This window comes from Artibeus jamaicensis, unplaced genomic scaffold (assembly GCF_021234435.1).
Source record: "Artibeus jamaicensis isolate MK-2021 breed Jamaican fruit bat unplaced genomic scaffold, CSHL_Jam_final scaffold_2172, whole genome shotgun sequence".
NCBI lineage: Eukaryota > Metazoa > Chordata > Mammalia > Chiroptera > Phyllostomidae > Artibeus > Artibeus jamaicensis.
This window is the reverse complement of record NW_026522031.1, coordinates 1,853,234-1,875,385: the sequence shown is the minus strand read 5'-3', so window position 1 is coordinate 1,875,385 and position 22,152 is coordinate 1,853,234. Positions and strand designations below refer to the sequence as shown.

At 53.1% G+C, this 22,152-nt stretch overlaps 1 protein-coding gene across 4 annotated transcripts in view; it reads left to right on the top strand.

The window, feature by feature from the left end:
- The window catches only part of DENND2A (DENN domain containing 2A), a 90,093-nt gene extending 84,586 nt beyond the window's left edge, over positions 1–5,507 (top strand). For 3 of the 4 annotated variants that reach the window (XM_053656620.1, XM_053656619.1, XM_053656617.1), the window contains 4 exons: positions 797–914; positions 1,292–1,537; positions 3,145–3,234; positions 4,076–5,507. In XM_053656620.1, coding sequence (XP_053512595.1) covers positions 797–914; positions 1,292–1,537; positions 3,145–3,234; positions 4,076–4,107 — 486 coding nt within the window. In that variant the 3' untranslated portion in view covers positions 4,108–5,507. The remainder of the gene's footprint in view (positions 1–796; positions 915–1,291; positions 1,538–3,144; positions 3,235–4,075) is intronic. The other variant, XM_053656618.1, reaches the window with a different exon arrangement.
- Positions 5,508–22,152: the final 16,645 nt, after the last annotated feature.

Genomic DNA, 22,152 nt, shown 5'->3' with positions numbered 1-22,152 from the left:
CCAGTCGTCGTGCATTTTGGGTTAATTTTTGTGATCAGTGTAAGACAGGGGTTCAGTATCATTCCTTTACGTGTGAACATCCAGTCCCCGGTGTCCTGTGTGAGACGGTGATTTTGCCGTGCAGGACCTTGGCTTCCCTGTGAACTGCTAGTTGACCAGATATGTGTGGGTTCATCTCTGGACTACTGACTGATTCTGTTTCACTGGTCTGTGTGTCTGTCTTTACGCTGGGACCATGCTGTTTTGATGCCTTTCTTTTGTAATTAAGTTGGAAATCAGGAATTGCAGTGCCTCCAGCTTTGTTGTTCTTTCTCAGAAACGTGTTGTCTGTTTTGGGTCTCATAGTTCCCCATGAGTTTCAGCATTGTTTTTCTATTTCTGTGACATATGCCACTGGAATTTGGACAGGATTGCACTGACTCCGTACCTCACTTTGTGGTAGGGACGTTTCAGCAACATTGGTTCTTCCCGCCCGTGATGCGGGACAGCTTTTCGTTCCTCTGTGTCTTCACTTCCTTTCTCCATGGTCCTGCATGTCACGTCCAGTTCTCACAGTGAGGGAGACAGTGATTGGGAGCTTGTGTTACGAAGGGAAAGAGGAGGCTCGCGCAGTTTGCAAAAAGTGGAATCGAGACTCACACCTCAGACCTGTGACTCCCAGTCGTGCTGCTCCCACGACACCGAGGCCCGTGCAGGCCGGCCCTACGTGGCGCCCCATGTGTCCTGCTGGCCGGGACGCGGCCACCATCTCCAGAAGCACGGGGACCATGGCCTCCCTGTTTTCTCCGCTTCACAGATGGATGACGAGGACTCCATTCTGCCCCGGAAGCTGCAGGTAGCCCTGGAGCACGTTCTGGACCAGAGGAATGAGCTGGCCAGTGACCCGGATGAAGGGCCCCTTGATTGCAAGCGTGGTAAATGCTCCCCCACCTCCTGGACCATGTCTCCCCTTCCATCGCCAGTCAGGGAGCAGGTGGACAAGGCCATGGCCCCACTGGGCAGTGGGTCGCGTGGGGAAATGGGCGGGAGGGACGCGAGAGGAGAGAAACCGGCGCCCGACCCACCCATCTGGGTCTCGTAGCAGTGCGCTGTGCGGAAGGTTCCCCCACCTCCCCGTGTCGGCCCTCCACTCTCTGTTTAAAGGGGGAAAGAAACGACTTCATAACTCAGGGCAACCTTTTTATGGAGCCTTACGGTTTGCCGTCAGCAGAGCTAGAAGGTGCTGGTGTCACTGATCTGCTCGTCTCAGAGGCTCTAAGCCTTCCTCCCTGGCCCGTCCCCCTCTGCTCAGGCCCTGAGTCCAGCCCCTTGAACGAGGTGGTGTCTGAAGCCTTCGTCCGCTTCTTCGTGGAGACCGTGGGCCACTACTCCTTGTTCCTGACGGCGGGCGAGCGCGAGGAGAGGGCCCTGCAGCGCGAGGCCTTCCGCAAGGCCGTGTCCTCCAAGAGCCTGCGCCGCTTCCTGGAGGTTTTCATGGAGACCCAGATGTTCCGGGGCTTCATCCAGGAGCGGGAGCTGCGGCGGCAGGACGCCAAAGGTTAGGGGGCGCCTTCCTGCTGGGGCTGAGACGGCTGGGGGGCCCAGCCCCAGTGGCTGATGAGCCAGGAGATTGGCCCCAGGGCCCCGGGGGCGCAGACAGACAAGAGCAGCTGTGTGGCCACCTCCAGAGCACGTTCACTTTTGCCCCCGGAGCTGCTGAAAACCGTCCTGACGCCTGTCTCCCGGGGCCCTCTCTTCCCTGTCACCGCCTCTCCCAGAAGCACTTCCAAGGTTCAGGTGGCCAGTGCTCCTCTCCTTGCACCCTTTCCAACTCAGTGAGACTGTGTGGGCACAAGTCCCTTCCTCTCTCTGGGGCCCCTCCGTCCCTTTCCTCGGGCCTCTTCCCATCCCTTCTGCCCTCCCTTCTTGCCCCCCCCCCACCATGCAGCAGGCTGGAAGTGGCCGGGTGGGACGGAGGGGGGGTGGCCCCCACCCTGCGCTCTGCAGGAGTGCCCGCTGATGCCCAGCCGGCTGCATGGTGGAGGTGGACGAGTGGGGCCATCCCCCAGCCCGGGCGCTTGTGGGCCGTCCATTCCTGTCCTGTTCTCTCTCTGCTTGGAGTTCCTTTCTCCCCAACCTTCCCCTCCTCCCTGTCGGCTGGGCTCCATCACACTTCCAGGGACAGAGGCAGGGAAGGTGGGAGAAAAGAGAACGGCATCATTCCCATCTCCTTCTCACATCATTTAAGCCCTTTTGGGAATCTGAAAACGAGAGATGTTAGTGAAGGCCATCACAGAGGGGACTCAGACCGGAGCAGGGGCTGGATGCTCACCCCTGAGGAGTGGCCACGCAGTGGCCAGGGAGGGTCTGAGGGGGCAGCTGGGCCCCTGCCTCCGTGTCCTCTGATGCTGGGATCGCAGGGACTGAGTAAAGGAAGCAAACCATTCCCAGAGCGCTTTGCAAAGTAAAGACAGAGGCCCGGCACACCTCGGGCCATTCTGAGGCGTGGCATCTGCAGAGACGAGAGAAAACTGAGCAGAGAATGAGCCACGAAACATCCGATGAAAGGGTCCTTTAACAGACGGCCTGCTGGGCACACGTCCGTGTCTCCGTACAGATCACTGTCTGATGGAGAGGTCCAGGCAGAAGCTTCCAGAGCAGCGTGGTAGGCTGCCTGTGTGCCAGGAAGGCGGAGGGCGGAGGTGCAGGCCGAGGGGTGAGAGCGGAGGTGCCGCAGAGGCGGCCGCCCAGCCCCCCCGATGCCCGCCGATGGCAAACGGACGCCCGGGAGCTGCCCCACGGGGCCGGGGTCACTCTCACTGGAGAACTCGAGGGAGAGGGAAAGTCCGGGAGTTCCCGAGAGCCCGGGCCACCCCGTTCACCTTGACCACGTGCCTGGCACACTGCGGATACTGGGAAGGTGTTTGTTGAATAAAAACAGGATTTTGTGTAGGAGCTGGCTTTACGGTGTTCCAAAGACAGTGTATTCTACAAAGTTAGGCAATTATAAGGGTCATAAAAACTCTTACAAACCTCATGTCTCAGAGCATGTTTACAGAGCAGCCCATCTCAGAAGCAGGGCCCCCTTCCCGGAGCAGAGAGGAAGAGGGTGTGTTTAGGAGGGCCAGACGAAGGCGCTCTAACGGCTGGGCTCTCTCCCGCCAGCAGGTCTGTTTGAGGTCCGAGCCCAGGAGTACCTGGAAACACTCCCCAGTGGAGAACACAGTGGTGTCAACAAGTTCCTGAAGGGACTAGGTAAGGCCGCTGGTCCAAGATGCCCATCGCCGATGGCCTCTGCTCCATGGGCTCGTGGCCAGTCCCCTCCCCTGGAGCCAGACCCTGAGTCGTGCAGAGCTCTCTGGCCTGTGCCGCACAGGCTAACTCAGCATTTTAACCTCCTGTCAAACCACCTGACCTCAAAGTGTCAGCAGAGGCCACCAAGGCCCCTCCCAGCTGTTCCGGGCCGCAGGCCGTCTGGCTACCTTCTTTCTCTGCCAGCACCCCCATGCCCGAGGCTGCCCGGGCACTGAGCTCGGGAAGCACGAGGAGTGGACATGGACTGGGGTGTGTAGCAGTAGAGAGCTGGCCCAGCCTCCCAGTGTCCCTGAGAGTGGACACGTAAGAACGACAAGGACCCCAGTTTCACTGGTAACAAGGGCCTTGCTAGAAAAAGGAGGGCAAAGAAGAAGAAGTGAAACAACTGGACCACGGGCGCGGGCCCAGTGACGAGGCCCGAGGCGGTGAGGGCCTGCTTGTCCCTCCCACGGGATGCGCAGGTCGCTGCCCAGGACGGGCCACCTGTCCTCCAGGCTGCCGGGAGCTTGCTCCTCACTCGGCTTCTCGGAGACGTAGTGTCTAGAGATGCCTGTGTCACCATTTCAGAAGCAGTGTCTGCAGCCCTGACAGCCAGGGCTGTCCCTCTCAGAGCTCCCCAAGTCTGAGGACGAGCCCTTTTCCTTGGGGGCAGTGCCAGGCAGGGCCCAGGGTGCGTGGGAGGCCACTGCTGTCCACGCCTCCGTGGGAGTGAGAGGGGCCGGGTGTAATTCCTCAGCCTCCTTCATCTGCCTGCTGAAATGTTCTCATTTTCTCTTTTTAGGCAATAAAATGAAGTTTCTCCACAAGAAATAACCCTCAGCCCAGACATGAAGGAAAACTTCCTCCGAGAGCATCCACATGTTTTAAAAACAGTCCTGGTGGCCTTTCGGAAACCTTGGGTCCTCAGTTGTCCCAGGTGTGCTGGGTAAGGGCCAGGGTGGATTCCGGCCGCTGCTGAGCGGGCCGGGCCCCAGCCCCAGGGTGCCAGGTGGTGGGGCCCTTGAGCGTGGCTCCGAAAAGGGGACTGAGACCGAGCGCGCCTCCGCACTCAGATGGGTTGTTTCAGTCGTTGGGTTTGGGATTTTTTTTTTAATATTAGATATTAAGTGAAAGAAATACGTTCGGGGTTTTTTTTTTTTGTTTTGTTTTTGTTTTTTTGGATGCCAGAGCTAAGAAAACTATCCTTCCCTGTGTGATCTTTCCCTGGCTCATCCTGCCCGTCAGCCTACCTCTGGGCCAAACTGGGGACAGATGAGGTGTCAGGGCGAGGGGTCTGGGGACCCTTACAGGCCCTAGACCCTCAGGTCCCAGAGCAGAGAGCCCTGTGGGGAAAGGATGGCCCTTCTGTGCAGGAGTCGGATCAGGGCTCCAAGGATTTTGGCCTCCAGGATGAGCTGCGCTGTCACAGTGGCCAGTGCTGCCACCTGCTGGCGGAGGCCATTGTTGCGCCACCAACTCCTCCCTACCGACCTGACTTCTTGAGCGGCTTCTTTTCTCTTAGAAGCCGCGCCCCGTGCACTGCCCTAGCCACCCGTGACTTTTGAGGCACACACAAAAAGAGGAAGTCGTAAGGCCTGTTAATAAGGTGTTCTTAGGGTCCCAAAGTTTATGTGCATAAAGTATCGTAGAGCCACCTCTGACCCTATTCCCACCCTGTGTGAAATGTGCCCATCTTGTTTTGGGGCCAATCAGCAGAAATGAGATGGTATGTGGATTAACGGAGGGGCCTTTGTGATCCGTGTAAGCGAGAGAGCATCAGAATCTGGGGACCGCTTCACTAGATGTGCAGCTTGCCTTCCTGCCAGGGACCCCTCGGGGTGGCAGGGGGAGACTGTGGGTGGCACAGGCCACCGGGCCACCACCGCAGCCCACCCGCCTCGAGGACCCTCTCTCCAAGCCATACCCAGACTCGGTGTCTGGGGGGAGGGTGCGTCGCTCTCATCAGCTTCACAAAGGAGCCCAAGGAACTGCCTGGGTGGGTGTGTGTGGGTGTGGTCAGGGGTTTGGGGGGAAGGGGGGTGGGGTCTCTGAGTGTGGGGGCTCAGAAATCTGTACCTGACAAGCTCCTCAGATTAGTTAATTTTATTAATATGGATATTCTGCCCAGAGATGGTCACTTTTAATATTTTAGAATATACTTTCTTTTCTAACTTATTTTATGTTATATTGTTTACTTAACACCTCCAAGTGAATAAATATACATTTTATTGATATTTCTAATGGTTGTATGTTTTATAGATACACTGAAAGTTACTTTACCAATCCCTCACAAAGAGCATTGAGCCCTGGCTGGTGCAGCTCAGTGGATTGAGCACCAGCCTCTGAACCAAAGGGTGGTGGTTCGATTCCCAGTCAGGGCACAGGCCTGGGTTGCAGGCCAGGTCCCCAGTTGGGGGCATATGAGAGGCAACCACGCATTGATGTTTGTCTCCTCTTTCTCCCTCCCTTCCCCTCTGTCTAAAAATAAACAAACAAGAACATTGGGGAAGCATCTGTGTACCGACACCCCAGTCCTTTGGCTCCATCTCACTTTAGCGCTCGCGTGAAGCACGATGTGTTTCACTTCATTACAGCGCACTTCACCGCACTACAACGTTACTCACTTTAACATACACACAGAAAGTGCTCAGGCCCTGGTGTAGCTCAATGGATTGAGCGTGGGCCTTCGAACCACAGTATCGTGGTTCAATTCCCAGTCAGGGCACATGCCTGGGTTGCGGGCCAGTTCCCAGCAGGGGGCACACAAGAGGCAACCACACAATGTTTCTCTCCCTCTCTCCTTCCCTTCCCCTCTAAAATAAGTAATCTTTTTTAGAAATTAGTTTTTTTAAAAAAAAGAAAATAAAGTGCCCAGGTTGTGAGTCCAGAGGCTGGCAAGCTTGCACGAGGGGCCGCGGCCGTGTAACCAGCAGCCGGGTCAGGAAGCCGAACGTCCTCGGACCTGGAGGCCCCGCCCCTCGCCTTCCAGGTCCCTCCTATCTACTCTGCGAGTGTTTAAGTCCACTAACAAATTGTCCACAACTTGCAAGGTGATGGAGCAGGCTGGGGAGGGTCAGAGAGGCAAGAGGGAAACGTGCCTTTGTGATTGATGCCTGCTCACCGTCGGGGCAGGTCCCGGAGCCTCCTGTGTTTGCGCCGAGAACCAGGACGTGGCGGCGCAGACCTCGCGCCTGCCCAGAGAGTACCCACGACCTGCAGCCCCAGTCACACAACGTCCTCCCTGAAGGACGTGTGTGCGGGCAGAGGCGTGCGTCACTGTGCGTCACTGCGCGTCACTGTGCGTCACTGTGCTCCTGCTCACCGGGAAGCACAGGGGTTTTCGATGTGCCTGTGCATTTCCCTGTTCTCAGCGTCTTTGGTTGTATACCTGGGAGAGGGCTTGCCGCATCCTGTGACCATTTCTACATTTAAAATTCTGAGGAGCCATTAAACTTTTCCCAGGGGCTGCACCACTTCAGGTTCCCACCCAGAGTTGGAAGGACAGCCGCCTGCTTTCTCAGCTCTGCCCATTGCCCTCCAGCTGCCCCTCTGGGAGAGAACCCCACGCTCCCCAGGTGGCGATCGGCTTGGCCTGCGACACTCGTTTGAAAAGCAGGTTCTCGGGATCTGCCTCCACTCATCTGGTGCTAGAACCCTTGACTGGCAGGAAGTTCCCTAAAAGTCTCAGAACATTGGTAGGACTCTGAGACCGACCTCCTTCCCCTCAGACATGCGAATTCTCCCTTAAGTTGAATTGGTAGAGAGTGATGTTAGGGCCAAGCTTTAGATATTAGACTTTTGTATGCAAAGCAAGTCCTGAGTTCAGCAATACCCAAGAGCTTCTAAAATGAGTTGAAGACTGAAAACGTAAGTAAAATGCGTATCAGCTTGCAAGGGGCCACAGAAAGGCCACGGTCATTTGAGCAGCTCAAACCTAGTGAATTCAGTTGTTTGTTTTTAACGTTTCCTTAGTTACCTTGTGCGTTTTGAAAGCAAACCCAAGGCCAGTACAGGTTAGGCCCCCTAAAGCCCTGAGAAGAGATTGCTCCAGGGGTGAGCGCAGCTGAGGGCGAGTCTGGTGGGCTCAGCGCAGAGTTCACAGGAGTTGAGGGGAGCTGAGGTCAGAGCGGGTTTGGGGGAGCAGGGGAGGGACTAACCAAAGGTTGGTACGAAAAGTGCCAGGCAAGTGAGATGAGCCATTTAACTGCTGGCACCTGTCAGGGCCAATTAACTTCACTCCCCTGGCGTGTCCAGGGACCACACCTCGTCCTCACCCAGCCCTCGGGTGGGGCTCGGCTGCCAACTTCTAACCTTCTGGCTGCAATCTCGGAGGCCTGGCGCCAGCTTCCCCTGCCCCAGGCCAGAGAGTAAACAGGCTCACCTTGATCAACCCTGGGCTCCTTACCTACCCCTCTTGCCTCCTCTGTTGACAGTCGCTACCCCTCCCCACCCCAGCCGTTGATTCTGAGATCCCACGGTCGAACCCTGCCACCAAGCCTCACAACAGGCTGTCCTACAAAACCACTGATTGATTGCCTTACCCTCCTGGGCGGAACATGGACCCAGTTGTTTTTCTGGCAGAGAGATCGAGATTCACACAGACCCGACCTTCCGTGTCTCACCAGGCCCCTGGATGGGTGTGGCGGGGCTTTTCCAGTGGGGTTCGGGGTGGCAGCAGGATGGGACAAGCCCCCAGGCAGGAGGCCAGCAGACCAGCTGGCAGGGCCGGGCCAGCAGCCCAAGCCCAGAGTCCCTGCGCCTGGGGTTTAGCTCAGTTCTCTCTCTCTCTGGCAGAAGCTGCTTTCTCCCCTCCCCACCTTCGTTTATGTGGTCTCAGGGAAGCACCGATAAGTTCTGGGCAGGAACAGATAGGGGAAAGCAGCCCTGTGCCCAAGCCAGGGCAGCCACCGGGGGGCTCACGGTGAGGAGGGTCAGTGTGCTTCCCAGCAGCAGGGCAACCCCCCATACTCTTGGTTCTGGCAACCAGAGACCCCTTGAGGCCAGCAGAGCCCCTGCTCCTTGAGGAGCTGGGAGCTGAGAAAGCAGAGTGAAGCCAAGGGCTGCCCCTTATCCCGAGATGGGACATTGACCCCCTGGGGGCAAGTGGGGTAAGGGCCATGCTGTACCAAGCCGGTCCTTCACCGCCCGGCACCTTCAGCCTTGTCAGAATATTGCTGAAGAAGGAGGAGGAGGAGGGGGAGGAAAAAAAGGGGGGGAGGGGAGGGGGAGGGGAAGGGAAGACAAAATTCAGTGCTGTTTGCACGTCCGTGTGAATATACTTAATTCCATCAAACCCGTGTCCTTCCAAATGGTTTAAATGAAGCATGTTATGTTGTGTATCTGGTCCCACAGCCCCCCCCCCAGCAATAATACCGAAATGCATTTCTAGTCTAGTGCAGTGATGTTAACTTTGGGCATTTAACATTCACACATGTATTTTTTTTTTTAGCTCTTACTTATTTTTAGAGAGAAGGGAAGGAAGGGAGAATGAAAGGGAGAGAATCATTGATGTGCGAGAGATACATCCAACAGTTGCCTCTCACGTACCCAAAGCTGGGGACTTGGCCCATAACCCAGGCATGTGCCCTGACTGGGAATCGAACCGGCAACCTTTCAGTTCACAGGCCAGCACTCAATCTACGGAGCCACACCAGCCAGAGCTCTTTCTTTTTTTAAGTTTAATATGACTTTTTATTAAGTATTAAAAACTAAAGTGGTCTTTTAAATACTGTTGAAATATGGCTCTTTTCATAGAGATTTTTTTTCCCAATTACAGTTGATACTCAGTATTATTTTAGATTAGTTTCAGTGTGCAGCGTAGGGCCAGACACTTATATCAGTTATGAAGTGATTCGCGCATGTATTTCTATAGGATAGATGCCAACTTCTTCCACCCCATACATATTGATCCTTAAACTATTTCCTACTAAGCCTATAATTATATATATTCCTCTTAAACTGTTTTTTTTTTTGTTTTTTTTTTTACCATTTCAGGACTAGTCTAGAAAAATAATGAAGGGATTTTTTTTTTAAGAATTTCTTTTTTTTTTAGATTTTATTTATTTTAGAGAAATGGGGAAGGGAGGGAGAAACTCAATGTGTGGTTGCCTCTAGCACATCCCATATTGGGGACCTGGCCTGCAACCCAGGCATGTGCCCTGACTGGGAATCAAACCAGTGATGCTTTGGTTCGTTCACAAGCCTGCATTCAATCCACTGAGCTACACCAGCCAGGGCCTGGTGAAGAGATTCTTTAGCACCTTTCCTCCGAGGTTTAGAAATGACAGATGGAGGCTTAGGACCATGTGCTGTGTGAGTGGCCAGACTGGACTTGGCTACAACCTGGTCTCGCCTCTCTCTGCTCTCCTCTCTCTAAATGGGCCCCAGGCGGGCCAGCCAACTCGCTGCCGCCCCCCCTGCCCTGCCCCAGAACTCAGCCTTCCCCTCCTTCGGGCTCCCGGGGTCAAGTCCTCCGAGAATATGCAGCCCCTGCCAGTCTCACGGCCACGGAGCGTCCTCCGTGAAGGAGACCAACATGGCCCCCGTCCTCCTGAGAGAGGAAGGAGCAAGTCCGAGTCTCTGGTCAGGCGTTTTCCCAGTTCAGACCCACGCTGGCCCGTGTGGCTGTGGCTAGGCGAGGGCCTCGTGTGTGCCCTGCAGGGAAGGGAAGGCCAGGGCACACTTCGGGGAGAGAGGCTTCCACGGGTCCCGAAGACCTGCAGGGCCAAGGGACAGGAGGCCCGGGGTGTGGTTTTGGTTTTAGTGCTGAGAGAACAGGGATCTGTTCTGAAGCAGCTTCAGAGTGTCCCTGAATCACAGTCACCTGGGAAGTGGGGCTTCCTGTATAGAAAGGGAAGAAGCTGGGCCCTGGCCTCAGACCATGGCAATGGTTGGAATATTGGTCGCACAAAACGTCGGTCCCGTTTTGTCCGTTCAGTGGTGCTAGCAGTGCCTCCTTGTCTCTGACTTCATTTGAAACAGTTTTGATTGATGGTATTGTGACCTCTGTCGCATCAGCGTGCATTGAAAAACAATGTATCACCCTGCCGGTGTAGCTCAGAGGGTTGGCTGAGTGGCGGCCTGCGAACTGAAAGGTCACCTGTTCAATTCCCAGTCAGGGCACATGCCTGGGTTGAGGGCCCGGTCCCCAGCAGGGGGCGCATGAGAGGCAGCCAGTCAGTGTTTCTCTTGCATGTGAATGTTTCTCTCCCTCACTTTCTCCCTCTCTTCCCCTCTCTCTAAAAGCAAGTAAGTAAAGTCTTTAACAAATAAAAAGGGCAAACTACAAAGCCAAAGACTAATTAATACATTTGAATCTAGTAAAAAAGAACTTCATCCAGGGAGAGGAGTGGACAGGCAAATTGTGGCGTATTCGCACAATGGAATACCACCTCCCGAGAACCTCACTGTTGAGTGAAGGAAGCCAGACACACAACAATGCCTACTGAACCCTTCCTCTTATGTAAAAATCCTGCCCCCACACGGATAAAACTAACGTGCGGCAACACACTTCAGAAAGTGACTGTGGTGTTGGAATGAGAGAATAACTGGGAGAGCTCAACAAAGGGACATGCTGGGCGGGAGGGGACTCTTCTGGGTCCTGACTTGCGTGGTGATCACGTGGGTGTGTATGGTTGTCAAAATTCACTGAGCACCCCCTAAGCGCTGTGCATATCCTTGTATGTAAACAGTATCTCAAGTTTTCAAATGTTACTAAAAGGCCAGGGCCCACAGATGATTTGAACAAAGGAAAGGGGGTTTGGGTGTGGAGGACCGATAGTGGGGTGGGGAAGTGAGCAGGAAACATGTGAGAGGCCCCACCGAGAGAGAGGGCGGAGCCAGTCGCTGTGGGCCGTGCAGACGCCTCCTCCAGATGCTGGCTCTCCATCTCCAAGGGTGGAGTCACTCTCCTCCTCCTGGTGGGAGGGAGGGGCCACCTTCACCAGGGAGCCCGTGCCCTGCTTCTAGCAGGGGGAGGGGCGGAGCCAGAGAGCCCTCACTGCCCCGCTGATTCTCAGCTGCCTTCAGCTCCAAATAACCTCTATGCCTAACTGGCATATTTTGGGGTGGCATATCCCGGTCCCCTTCAATCTGACTACGCACATTGGTTTTGTGAGCTCTTCTGTTTTTCTGTTTGTACACACATACCAAGAAAGGAAAGAGCCCTGGCTGGTGTGTCTCGGTGGATTGAGCTCCTGCCTGCAAACCAAGAGGTCGCTGGTTCAATGCTCAGTCAGGGCACATACCTGGGTTGTGGGCCAGGTCCCCAGTAGGGGGTGTTGGGGGGGTGTGAGTGGCAACTGGCCAGTGAATCTCTCACACACCGATGTTTCTCTCCCTCTCTCCTCCATTCTCTCTAAATATTTTTTTTTAAATGAAAGAAGAGACAGAGCTATCCTGCTGCGTGACTGGCAAGTCGATAATGTCCAGCCTGCCCCGGGGGGAAGGGATTTGTTTCAGTCACCACTCCAGATCACCACTCCAGATTCCTGGGGCTTGTGTCCTCAGTGCCTGCCCTCTGTCACCAGCCTGTAAAACAGGGAGAGGTCCCTTCTGACCCAGGAAGTGCGGTCTAGAATCCCAGTCAGGGCCCAGTCCCAGGGCCTTCAGTGGCAGGTGGGCCTGGGCAGATGGGAGAGGGAGCAGCCGCTGGAGCCTGGGCTAGACGGGGAGGCTGGGGAGGAGGGGGGGACAGAGTGAGCAATTGTCCCCGTGGCTCCTGAGGTCAGGGCAGGCCCCAGCTTGTCTGAACAGCTATTTATAGCTCATACACCTCCTTGTTTGGTAGCTGAATGCCCTGCCTGGCGCTGGGTCTTGTCTTGGAGGTGAGGTCCGCCTTCCTGATGCCCCCCCCCAGGCCCCCCCAGGGCAAGGCTCTTGCCGGCCAGGGCTTCCCTGCAGGCACTCTCCACTGTGTGTGTCTTGTCCATTACAAATGGGGCAGGATCTGGCGACAAATGGCATTTTCTGGGGGAGTCCTGGGCTCGAAAGACGATTGCCCCTGACACCCTGATCAGAGTAAGAGTTCCAAAGCAAAGATGTAAGTCGCGGTCAGGTGACGGGCGCCAACAGCACAGGAAGAAGGCAGAGCCATTATGGGGTCTGAGAAGACCTGGATGTAGGCACCTTGCCTGGGAGGTATGGGGGGGTGGGTGGCGTGTAGGAAAAGGCCCTGAGGGTGTGGGCTTGGAGCACCAGAGGACAGGAGAGTCCTTGTGTTTACTTTTTATGTGTTATTATTATTGTCATCGTTATTTTTTATATGAAAGGTACCTGGCATTATGAGCTGGCTTGGGATAGAGGAACTGCGGGGAAGGTGCCAGAGCCCCCGGTCAGGGGTCAGGACATGTTTCCCTGGCTCTGCTGATAGGGCTGATTCGTTTTCCAGAACAGCTGTCGTGTAGAAACTGCCCGGGACCCGGAAGCGGCCCTGTCAGAAGGGCAGGTAACAGTGTCAGAGCTGGCTGCCCCAGGGTCCGGAGCCAGCTTCCTTCCCCTGCTAGAATGCGGTGTGACCTACTGTGCCCGTCCCCCACTGGCCCCAAACCTTCCAGGGGCTCCCTGGGGCCTGCAGGACCGTGGAACCCCTCCAGGTCCCTTCCCTCTGCTCCCCCGCTGGCTGCACCCTGTCCCTTTCTGCCCAAGACTTCATGCTCCAACAACGAATAGAACTGCCGCCACCCCGCCCCCTCCTCCATCACCCGGCCCTCAGGGCAACGCCTGTGTTCTGCAATCTGTGACGAGGACACAGCGCTAGCTCAGCTCACTTGAAACTCAGGTCCTGTTACACCTCCCTTGCTACCTTCACCCCCAGTCAGTCCAGCCTTGAGGCTTCTCTGAGCTCCCGTCATCCCCAGCAGAGGCCGTGACCACGGCACGTTCCCCTAACACACCCCGCTTTGGGTCTGCTCCTTCCATTAGTTCCTAAGCACCTGGAGCACAGATTCTGCTCCTCCTTCCATCTCGTGTTGCCTACCCATGTATTCGTCCACTCCTTAGACCTATGTTTGTTGAACCGCAGTGATGTACCAGGCACCAGGCATGATTCTACTCTAATCTGAATGCGTGCACACCTCGGAATTGGGTCTTTTTGACATTCATTCATTCATTCATTCACCCTACAAATATAGAGTGTGAGAGATACTGGAGGTATGACAGTGAACAAATATAAACACGCTCCCTGCTCTCGAGAGCTTATGGAGGGGGGAAAAGACAGTTGAAGAATCACACACAAACAAACAGTGTTGCCGCCACATGACAGGTGTTAGGAAAAATGGGGAATCGGAGTGAGAGAGCGGATCAGAAGGGATCGGACTTGGCCAGGAGTCTAGAGAAGGCTTCCCCAAGAAAGTGGCACTTAAGCTGAGATCTGAAGATTGGGGAGGAGGAAGAGCATTTCAGAAAGAGGGAACAGCATGTGCAAAGCCTTGAGTCGGATTTTAGCCAAAATGCTTTTGGCTCCAAGAGACAGCAAATCTGATTGACTGTGGCTCAAACCCAATTGGGTTTATTTTCTTTACACAACAAGGAGGATGCCGGTGGTAGCTGCTGGTCAGACTGCTCCACGCTGCCACAGAGAAGCCAGGCTCCTTCCGCTCCCTCTGCACCTCCCTCTTCTGGGCCTTTCTTCTTGTTCTCCAGCTTTAACTCTTATCAGTGCAGCTCCAGACAGCAGGACGGTTTTCAGAGGCAAGAAGCAGGAAGGAGCAAGCAGGAGCCTGCCTCTTACCCAGGAAATCCAGGGGACCTCTCCCTGAAGTCTCCCCGTGGGCCTTCCCTCACAGCTCATTGGCCAGAGCTGATTAAGTGGCCACACTTTGCTGCAAGGGATGCTGGGAAAGCCAGCTGTGCTTGGCTTCTGCATGGGAATGGGCAAGGGAGAGAAGGGTTGGAAGGTAGCCACATGCTGGGGGGGAGCAACACAAATTCTAGAAACTGAGAAAAGGGGACTTTGTCAAGACCTAGAGCTGGAGGAATACGCAGGGGCCAGTGTCAGTCTGAGCTGGCTGCCATAGCAAGTGTCGCAGACTAGGCAGCTGAAACCACAGACACGTACTGCTTCAGAGGACTCTCTTCTTGGCTTACAGACGGACGTCTTCTCCCTGTGTCCTCAGCTCTCCCCTCTGCATGTCTGCTTCCTAATCTCCTTCTCTTCTTCTTTTTAAAGATTTTAGACAGAGGGCAAGGGAGGGAGAGAGAGGGAAACATCAATGTGTGGTTTTCTCTCGTGCAGCCCTTAATGGGGACCTGGCCCCCAACCCAGACATGTGCCCTGACTGGGAATCGAACAGGTGACCCTTTGGTTCACAGGCCAGGGCTCAATCCACTGAGCCACACCAGCCAGGGCTGCTGCTGCTTCTTTTTTTTTAATCCTCACCTGAGAATATTTATTTATTATTTCTAGAGGGAGAGGAAGGGGGTGGGAGTGAGAGACAGAGAGAAAGAAACATCAATGTTAAAAACAGTGACTGGCCCTGGCTGGTGTAGCTCAGTGGACTGAGCGCGGGCCTGGGAACCACACGATCGCAGTTCGATTCCCAGTCAGGGCACATGCCTGGGTTGCAGGCAGGTTCCCTGCAGGCCAGTTCCCAGCAGGGGACGCACGAAAGGCAACCATACATTGATGTTTCTCTCCCTCTCTCCTTCCCCCTTCCCCTCTAAAAATAAATAAATAAAATGTTAAAAAAAAAAACAAAAACAGTGTCTGGTTGCCTCTGGTGTCGGCCCCAACAGGGAACTGAACCTACAGTCTGGGTCTGTGCTCTGACTGTGAGTCAAACCCGCAACCTTGTGGTGTAGGGACAACGTTCCATCTGCGCCGCCTGGCCAGGCCCAGTCTCCTCCTATGAGGATGCCGGTCACATGGGATGAGGGGCCGCCTCCAGGGCTTCTTTCAACCCTAATTACTTCTTTTGAGGCTCCCTCTCCAGATACGGTCGCATCCTGAGGTCCTGAGGTGAGGGTTTTAACATATGAATTGCGAACCAAGGAAGGGGAACAATTCAGTTCACAACGGGGCTGAACTTTGTGAGGCCCTGTAGAACACGTGAAGAACTTGTACACCTATTCTGTAAATAAGCAGAGATTATGAAAAAGTCTTAAGCAAGAGAAAGAGGGAAGCAGATTCTTATCACTGGCCACAATGCGGAGAACAGAAAGGAAGGGGCCAGAGTTCGTGCCCCCAGGCCAACCACGAGGCCCCTGCAATAGTCCTGCCAGAAATGACAGTGTCTTGGCTTGGAGAATGACAGTGGAGGGGAGGAGAGGAGGGGCAGGCAGCTGTGGGATGGGTTTCAGAACCAAAGAGGCCGGCACGTGGACACAGGTGGACTGTGGGGAGAGCGGGCGGGGGAGCCACTGGTAAGCTCCCGGCCTTGCTGGTGGCTCCTGTGGGGGGCGGTAGTGATCGGGGAGCTGCGCTTGTGCTGTGAGAGCCAATGGTGGCCGAGGGGGAGGGGCAGGGCGTCTGGTTGTGCTCCTGGGGGTGAGTTCTGGGAGCTCAGACCTCAGCCTTATTAGGACCTATAAGTGCAGTTGTTACCCCCTTCCCCCACCCCACCCCACCCAGAAACATTGGCTTCATCCTCAATTTCCATATTTTGCCGCGTATCAGCGCACACCCAGCCCCCAAATTCTTTAGGGAACAATAAGGATGTGTGTCCTGGCTGCTGTAGCTCAGTGGATTGAGTGTGGGCCTGCGAATCAGAGGGCCGCTGGTTCAATTCCCAGCCAGGGGCACATACCTGGGTTGCAGGCCAGGTTCCTATCCCTTTCTTTCCCCTTCCCTTCTCCTCTCTCTAAAAATAAATTAAGAAATTAAAATATGAGAATGTGCATTATGCGTGGGTAGTACTAATTCCATATCTCTATAAATGTTTTTAATTCTTTCATTTATGCTTATGCATTAAAAGTGTAACTCCAGAAAATAACAAAAGCTGTGTGCAAAAGAAGACCCTGGAATACGATAATGAGTTTTGTTTCTAAATAATAATTAATTAATTAACTAAAATGAAAAATCTATTTCCTTAAAGTTTGGGCCAAAAAGGTGGGTGCGCATTATTACGTGGCAAAATACGGTACACGTGCGATTTTATTTTTTAGGAAGTGAGCACTAGAAGCGAGATACAGGTTAGATAATGCGGGGACTCCCTTGGAGCCCCAGAACTGACAAAAAGATTCTTCTAAACTGAAAACTTCTGAGATTCCACCGATGCAGGAAAAAAGCCTTTTCAGAGCTTCCCTTGTGAGACTAAAAGCAACAACTGCAAAGTGAAGGTCACTGCGAATCCCGTTGGCCCTCGGGAAAGGCCTCTCCACCTACTCAGACAAACACTATCACCGACTTTCTCCTCTGCCATCTGTCCTCCTGAAAACCCATCTGTTTTTCCAAGAGAAACCTATTTTTTCCCCAGAGAAGCTATTTCTGCCCCCTCCCTTGCTCCTGCAGAGATGGGTGTATCGGCCTTTAACTTTACCCATCTGACGACCAGCTACTTCTCCCGATGACCCCTCTTATCACATAGGAAGTGAACCTCTTTCTCCTGTTAATCTGTCTTTTGTCATTTAATTTGCAGGCCCTGGTTATTCAACCCAAGCCAGTAGAAAAGTCTTTTTTTCCCTGCCCTCTGAAAAAGATCAAATCTAGAATGCACCGCTGGGGGCCTTGGGATTCAAGTCCCCTGAGGAGTATGAAGTCAGGAGCAGACGCAGCCCGAGAGTTTGACCGTCTGCACTTGTGACTGTCCCACAGTGAAAGGGGGTCGAACACTGCCCCTCCCCCTCACTCATGACACCCTTGCTTCTTCCCTTCCAGCAGCCGCCCCAGGGTGCTCGCTGGGTCGCCAGGGGTTAGTAACTTCTGCCCGCTGGTACAGTCAGACCCAGTAAACCCCCAAAGCATGCTGGGAACGGCGGTGGTGTGTGTCTCCCCAAGGCCCTCCGGGCAGCCTGCCCTGAGTCTGACCACCTCAGGCTGGCTCAGCCGGCTGCAGCTACGCTGAGAGGGTCCTGGGTGGCCCGGCGCAGGGCCCCATCTCAGGGCCTCTTCACTTGCTGTTCCCTGCATCCTGTACACTAGTCCCTTAGATGTGTGTGTGTGTGTGTGTGTGTGTGTGTGTGTGTGTGTGTGTGTGTGTGTGTTTTTAATCCTCCATTGATTTGAGACACAGAGAGAGATCAGTGTGGCAGAGAAACATCAATCAGTTGCCTTCCGTACTGCCCCGGACCATGGAGTGAACCTGCAACCTAGGTATGCGTCCTGACTGGGCATCGAAGACATGCTCCAAGCAGCTCAGCCACCCAGGCAGGCCAGAGCTCCCTTAGGTTTTCACAGGGTGAATTCTTTTGACTCATTTCGGTCTCTGTTCAAAAGTCAGCTGGATAGGGAACTTAAGAGTTGGAAAATTTTAGTTTGAGTGATAGCTAATAAGCTTAGTAATCAATGTATGTAAAAGCTTTTGTTCCCGGAACTGAAGGTATGACCCACCTTGACTCCAGGAGACTATAAGCAGCCCCACCTTAATTGCTCAGGAAGACTGCAAGTAACTCAAGATGGTATCTGAGCCATTGTACTCCAGGGTGAGATGACCACCACCCAGGACACAGACAAAGCCCAGGCCAGAGGCACAGCTTAAAGACCACCTCCCAGGGCGAGAATGCTGGAGTTGTTGTTTTTTAATCCAATTAACTCCTCCCTGAATTTCAGAACCTCTCACCACACCTTGTTTATTCCCTGCTATGAAAACTTTGGCCTGAAAAGACAAGACAAGATGGTCTGTTAGGGTATGAACCCGCCATCTTCTCAGATCGCCAGCCATCTAATAAAGTGCCCATAAAGATTCAATCCCTGTCTCTGCTTATTGGGATGGTAGTGACAGGCAGCCTGAACTCTGGCATCTTTTCCATTTACAACCTTAGAAAGGCCTGCCCTGATGACAGTATCTAAATGAACACACGAATGGAACGCATCTGCTGAGGCCATCGTCCCCTAAAACTGCAGCCTGATAAGACCATACCTGGAAGAGGCTTTTTCTGAAAAAGACAAACAACCACAAAACCTGTATTTTAACCAGGTTAAGGCTGGGCGATTCGTAATCTGTTCTCAGCGTCCACTTCTCGGGGCCCAAGAACTATATTGAAACGGGTGATTGCTATGGACATCCGGCTGCCCTCCAGGCTCCCTGGCCCGGAGAGCAGAAGAGTTGGAGTAGCCTTTGCTCCAGTGACCAACACAAACACGTGCGCACGCGCGCACGCACGCACGCACGCACACCCCACCACACGGTGCCGTCAAGCTTTCTATCAAATAGCTGGGCAGACACAGCAGGGTGTAAACATGGGTAGTTTCATTTGCAACTTCTAAGCCACAAAAACATCAAGAAAAAGCTAAAACAGAGAAGAATTTTCTAGGACTTCTCAGTACTGTAAATGATTACTCTGAGTTCTTCTCGAAGAATCTGGTTTATCTTTTTCCTAAGCACAGGTGGCCCCAGGCCCTTCCTGTACTTTTGAAGATTACCTGTTGATTTCAGCCCCAAGGTGGGGGGCGGGGCAGGAAAGGAACCGAAGTTGGAAAGTCTTTGTCCTTTTTGCCTCTCCCTAGGGGGACGCCGTGACTCTGCAAACCTCCTGGGTCCGCACAAAGCCTTAGGGGTGGAAAGGCTGAAAAAAAAAAATTTTTTTTAATGCTTTTCCTAAAACCCTAGTTCCTCTCCTTTTCAATGGGTGGGGAGCTGGGATAAGGCCCTGTTGATTTGTTTATCATTCCTGCATCTGCCTGTTGGTTCATCTGGTCATTCAACTACTTGGATGAATTATTTTCACCCTTTTCTCTGAGCCTGGCGCTGCTCTCAAGGCTGAGAAGGGGCTGACTGGGGTGGGCTGAAGGGCATGGTTCCTTCCAGAAATGAATCATGATAAAAATAGAACAGGGTTTTAAAAGTTAGATAATCACATTCTAAAGTGCACACGTAGAAGTAAATAAATGAGCCCATCCCTGAAAAAGAAAAGTAACATAGTCCTAACATATGATATACCTTCCATAACAGTACGGTTACTAGGATTTTGTGAAGAGAACAAAGCAGGATGCTGGCAAACAGACCCAAGTGTGAGAACATAACATGCCCTGAGGTTGGGGCCTCTCAAACCAGAGACGGGGTGAGCTGTTCAATAAATGGTGTGGGACAACTGGGCACCACCTGGGGAAATCAGGACGTCACACCTGCTAAAAAACCAGTACATTTGACGAGGCAATTGGCTTCAAGCCAATTCAGGAATCGCGCAGCATCGCACTTAGCAATGAGAAGGACGTGCAAGTTGTACAAAATGCGAGGTTTTTATAGCGTCGAGGTAAGAAACATTCAAAGCTGTAGAGAATGTGAGTTTATTTGAACCAAACTGACGACAATTGCTGGGGAGCAAAACCTCCATGGAGGGAAGAGATGCTGTGGAAAATGGCGGTTCTGCACCTTCTCTTAGACGTTACAATCTGTGAAGGCGTGAGAGGCTTTACCTGAAATCCCCGGGTCATAGATTAGGGAGGCGGGAGTAAGCAAAGGGAGGGGGGAACATCTGGAATTGGATAAAAGGTAAAATGATGGGCACAAACTTCTGCTACACAGGTGGGTGAAGGGTCGTTACACTCGACAATTAACATAACAACAGTGAGAGGATTTGTGGCCTCCGCTCTGGTGTCCTTGTTGTGCCCGGAAGGGTCTGAAAAGAGGGAGGTTACCTTGACTTTCCAAAGACAATAGACAGGCTTAATTAAGGGAAAGGTGGCCTTTTATTAGGGAAAAATACCGCCAGGAACTGCTTTTAGTTAGAAAGTTTTCATTTCAGACCATCCTTTGTGCTTACCTTTGGTCTCTGAGTTTGTAAGGCCCACCACGCAGCCTCCCCGGAGCCTGTCGGGTTTCACACGTGGCTCCCTTTTGTCCACGCATGTTTGTGAATGAAGAAATGCATGGATTGCCCTTGAGCTGAACTTCTGTCATCTAAAACAGAGGTGATTGTTTAGCGTGTTTCGCTATCATACAAAACACCATTATTCCTGCTGGTACGGGTGGGAAGCCAAGGCATAGTCAATTTCTCAACATCAGATAATTCGTTTCGTTCATTGCCCAGATATTATCGGGCATACACTGTGCAGCAGACACTCTTCTGGGGGCTTGGGATACATCATGTCAACCTAGAACGTTCAAATGTGCACAGAATGTTGTAAGGATTTATTTGAGGAAACCTGACAACAGTTGCCAGGAACCGAAACCTCAGATGCTCTGGAGAATGAGAGTTTACGCACTTGGAATTAGGGGGGGAACAAAAGGAAGAGGACCGGAAGGGGGGGAGGCCGCAAGGTGAGATTGGGTTACAGGAGTTAACAAGATTATGTGCTCTCTTGAGGGTGCTTACACCTTCGGGGGTATTACTTCCAGTAATTCAAAAATGTGTTAATTTAGATGCATGAGAACAGTGGGTAGAGCGGACGTAGAAATCTTTCACTAACGGAGTTACAGGCCTGGCTGTGACTACCCACCAGGATCTGCCCAGGTAGGTCTCCCTATAAAGTGACTTTCCGCACCACTCCCTGTTTAGTCCTCGGCCTGAACAAAACAGGCAAAGATCCCTGCCCCTCCTCGGAGGACTCTGACTGGAGCAGTGACAGGCTTGAAGGACAGAAGATCTAAAATTCTGAACTCTGCTCGGTTGGGCCCGTGTGGGCCTGCTGTTCAGTGGCCTCATAGCTGCTGGGCCCTCAAGCTAGATCCAGGCCAGAACAGATTGGACCCCACCCTCCCCTGCCCCCAGGCGCACGCCGGTTCCTGGAACGGCCCACAGCCCTGCCCCAGGCGACCAGGTAAGGCTTTGTCCGCTTAAATGGGGCAGGTCACAACCCGGATCCCCCAGCCATCCTTCCCTTTCCACACCTCTTCAGCCGCCTTCCACGTGGCACAGAGGATCCCCCGGGCATCTGCCTCCTTTCCAAACCAGCTTGGTATGTAGGTTCCCTTAACAAACTGATAATCCCAGAGTTATCAGACTCTTGGGTCTCTCGGCCCTGGGATTTACCGAAGAGTTTGGGGACAGCTTTGGGTTCCTTCCTCCCTCCATTTTAGGACCAGGTCTGGATTATTTCTGGATTTCGGGCCCAGGCGGGTCTTTGAGACTCTGATCTTTTAGAACAGCACCGAGGGGGCTGCTGTTCGCGCTGCGGGCAACGGCAAAGAGAGAGAAGCCATAACTAGCAAGAAGAGTTGTTTCCGGTTTTAAGTGTCCCCTTTTCTTAACATGAAAGTTTAAAGTGCTAATTTTTCCTCTCCCCATTAAAAAAATTATTACTTGACTGGTAATACCTAACAGGCTACCAGAAAGACACCGGCAGTCCAAGAGAAAAGTTAACTGGCGGAAGCAGGGGAAACCGTGAAGGAGAGGAATGGGAGGTGTCTTGGAAAAGGGGTCTTTCTTTGGGGGTTGAAGCTCGGGCTGGGTGGTCCTGGGGGAAGAGAAGGCCAGCTCTGGGGTAGGTTCTGTCAGGAGGTGGGGGCGCAGTTTAGGAACTGGGAGTCTTGTGGAGGTAGGAGGGAGAGACAAAGCAAGAAAAGCTCTAATTGCTCAGAAGAAAGCATTGTTAGTCATTTTGCAGCCTTGGCGTGGCCTTGGGAGAAACATTGTTTTCTGACAGGTTTGTCACCTTCCTGGTTTGTGTCTCTTAGGCACAATGTGGTCTATCAGGGGAGCAGATTTTCACTTTCTCAAGGCAAAAAAATGCAGAAAGGCAGATTTAAGGGTTTGTGAATAACTGCTTATGGAACCTTAGGATATAGTATGCAGCATCTGAGTGGGCATTCATGGTGAAATAGGATTGGGAACATTTTAATTTTC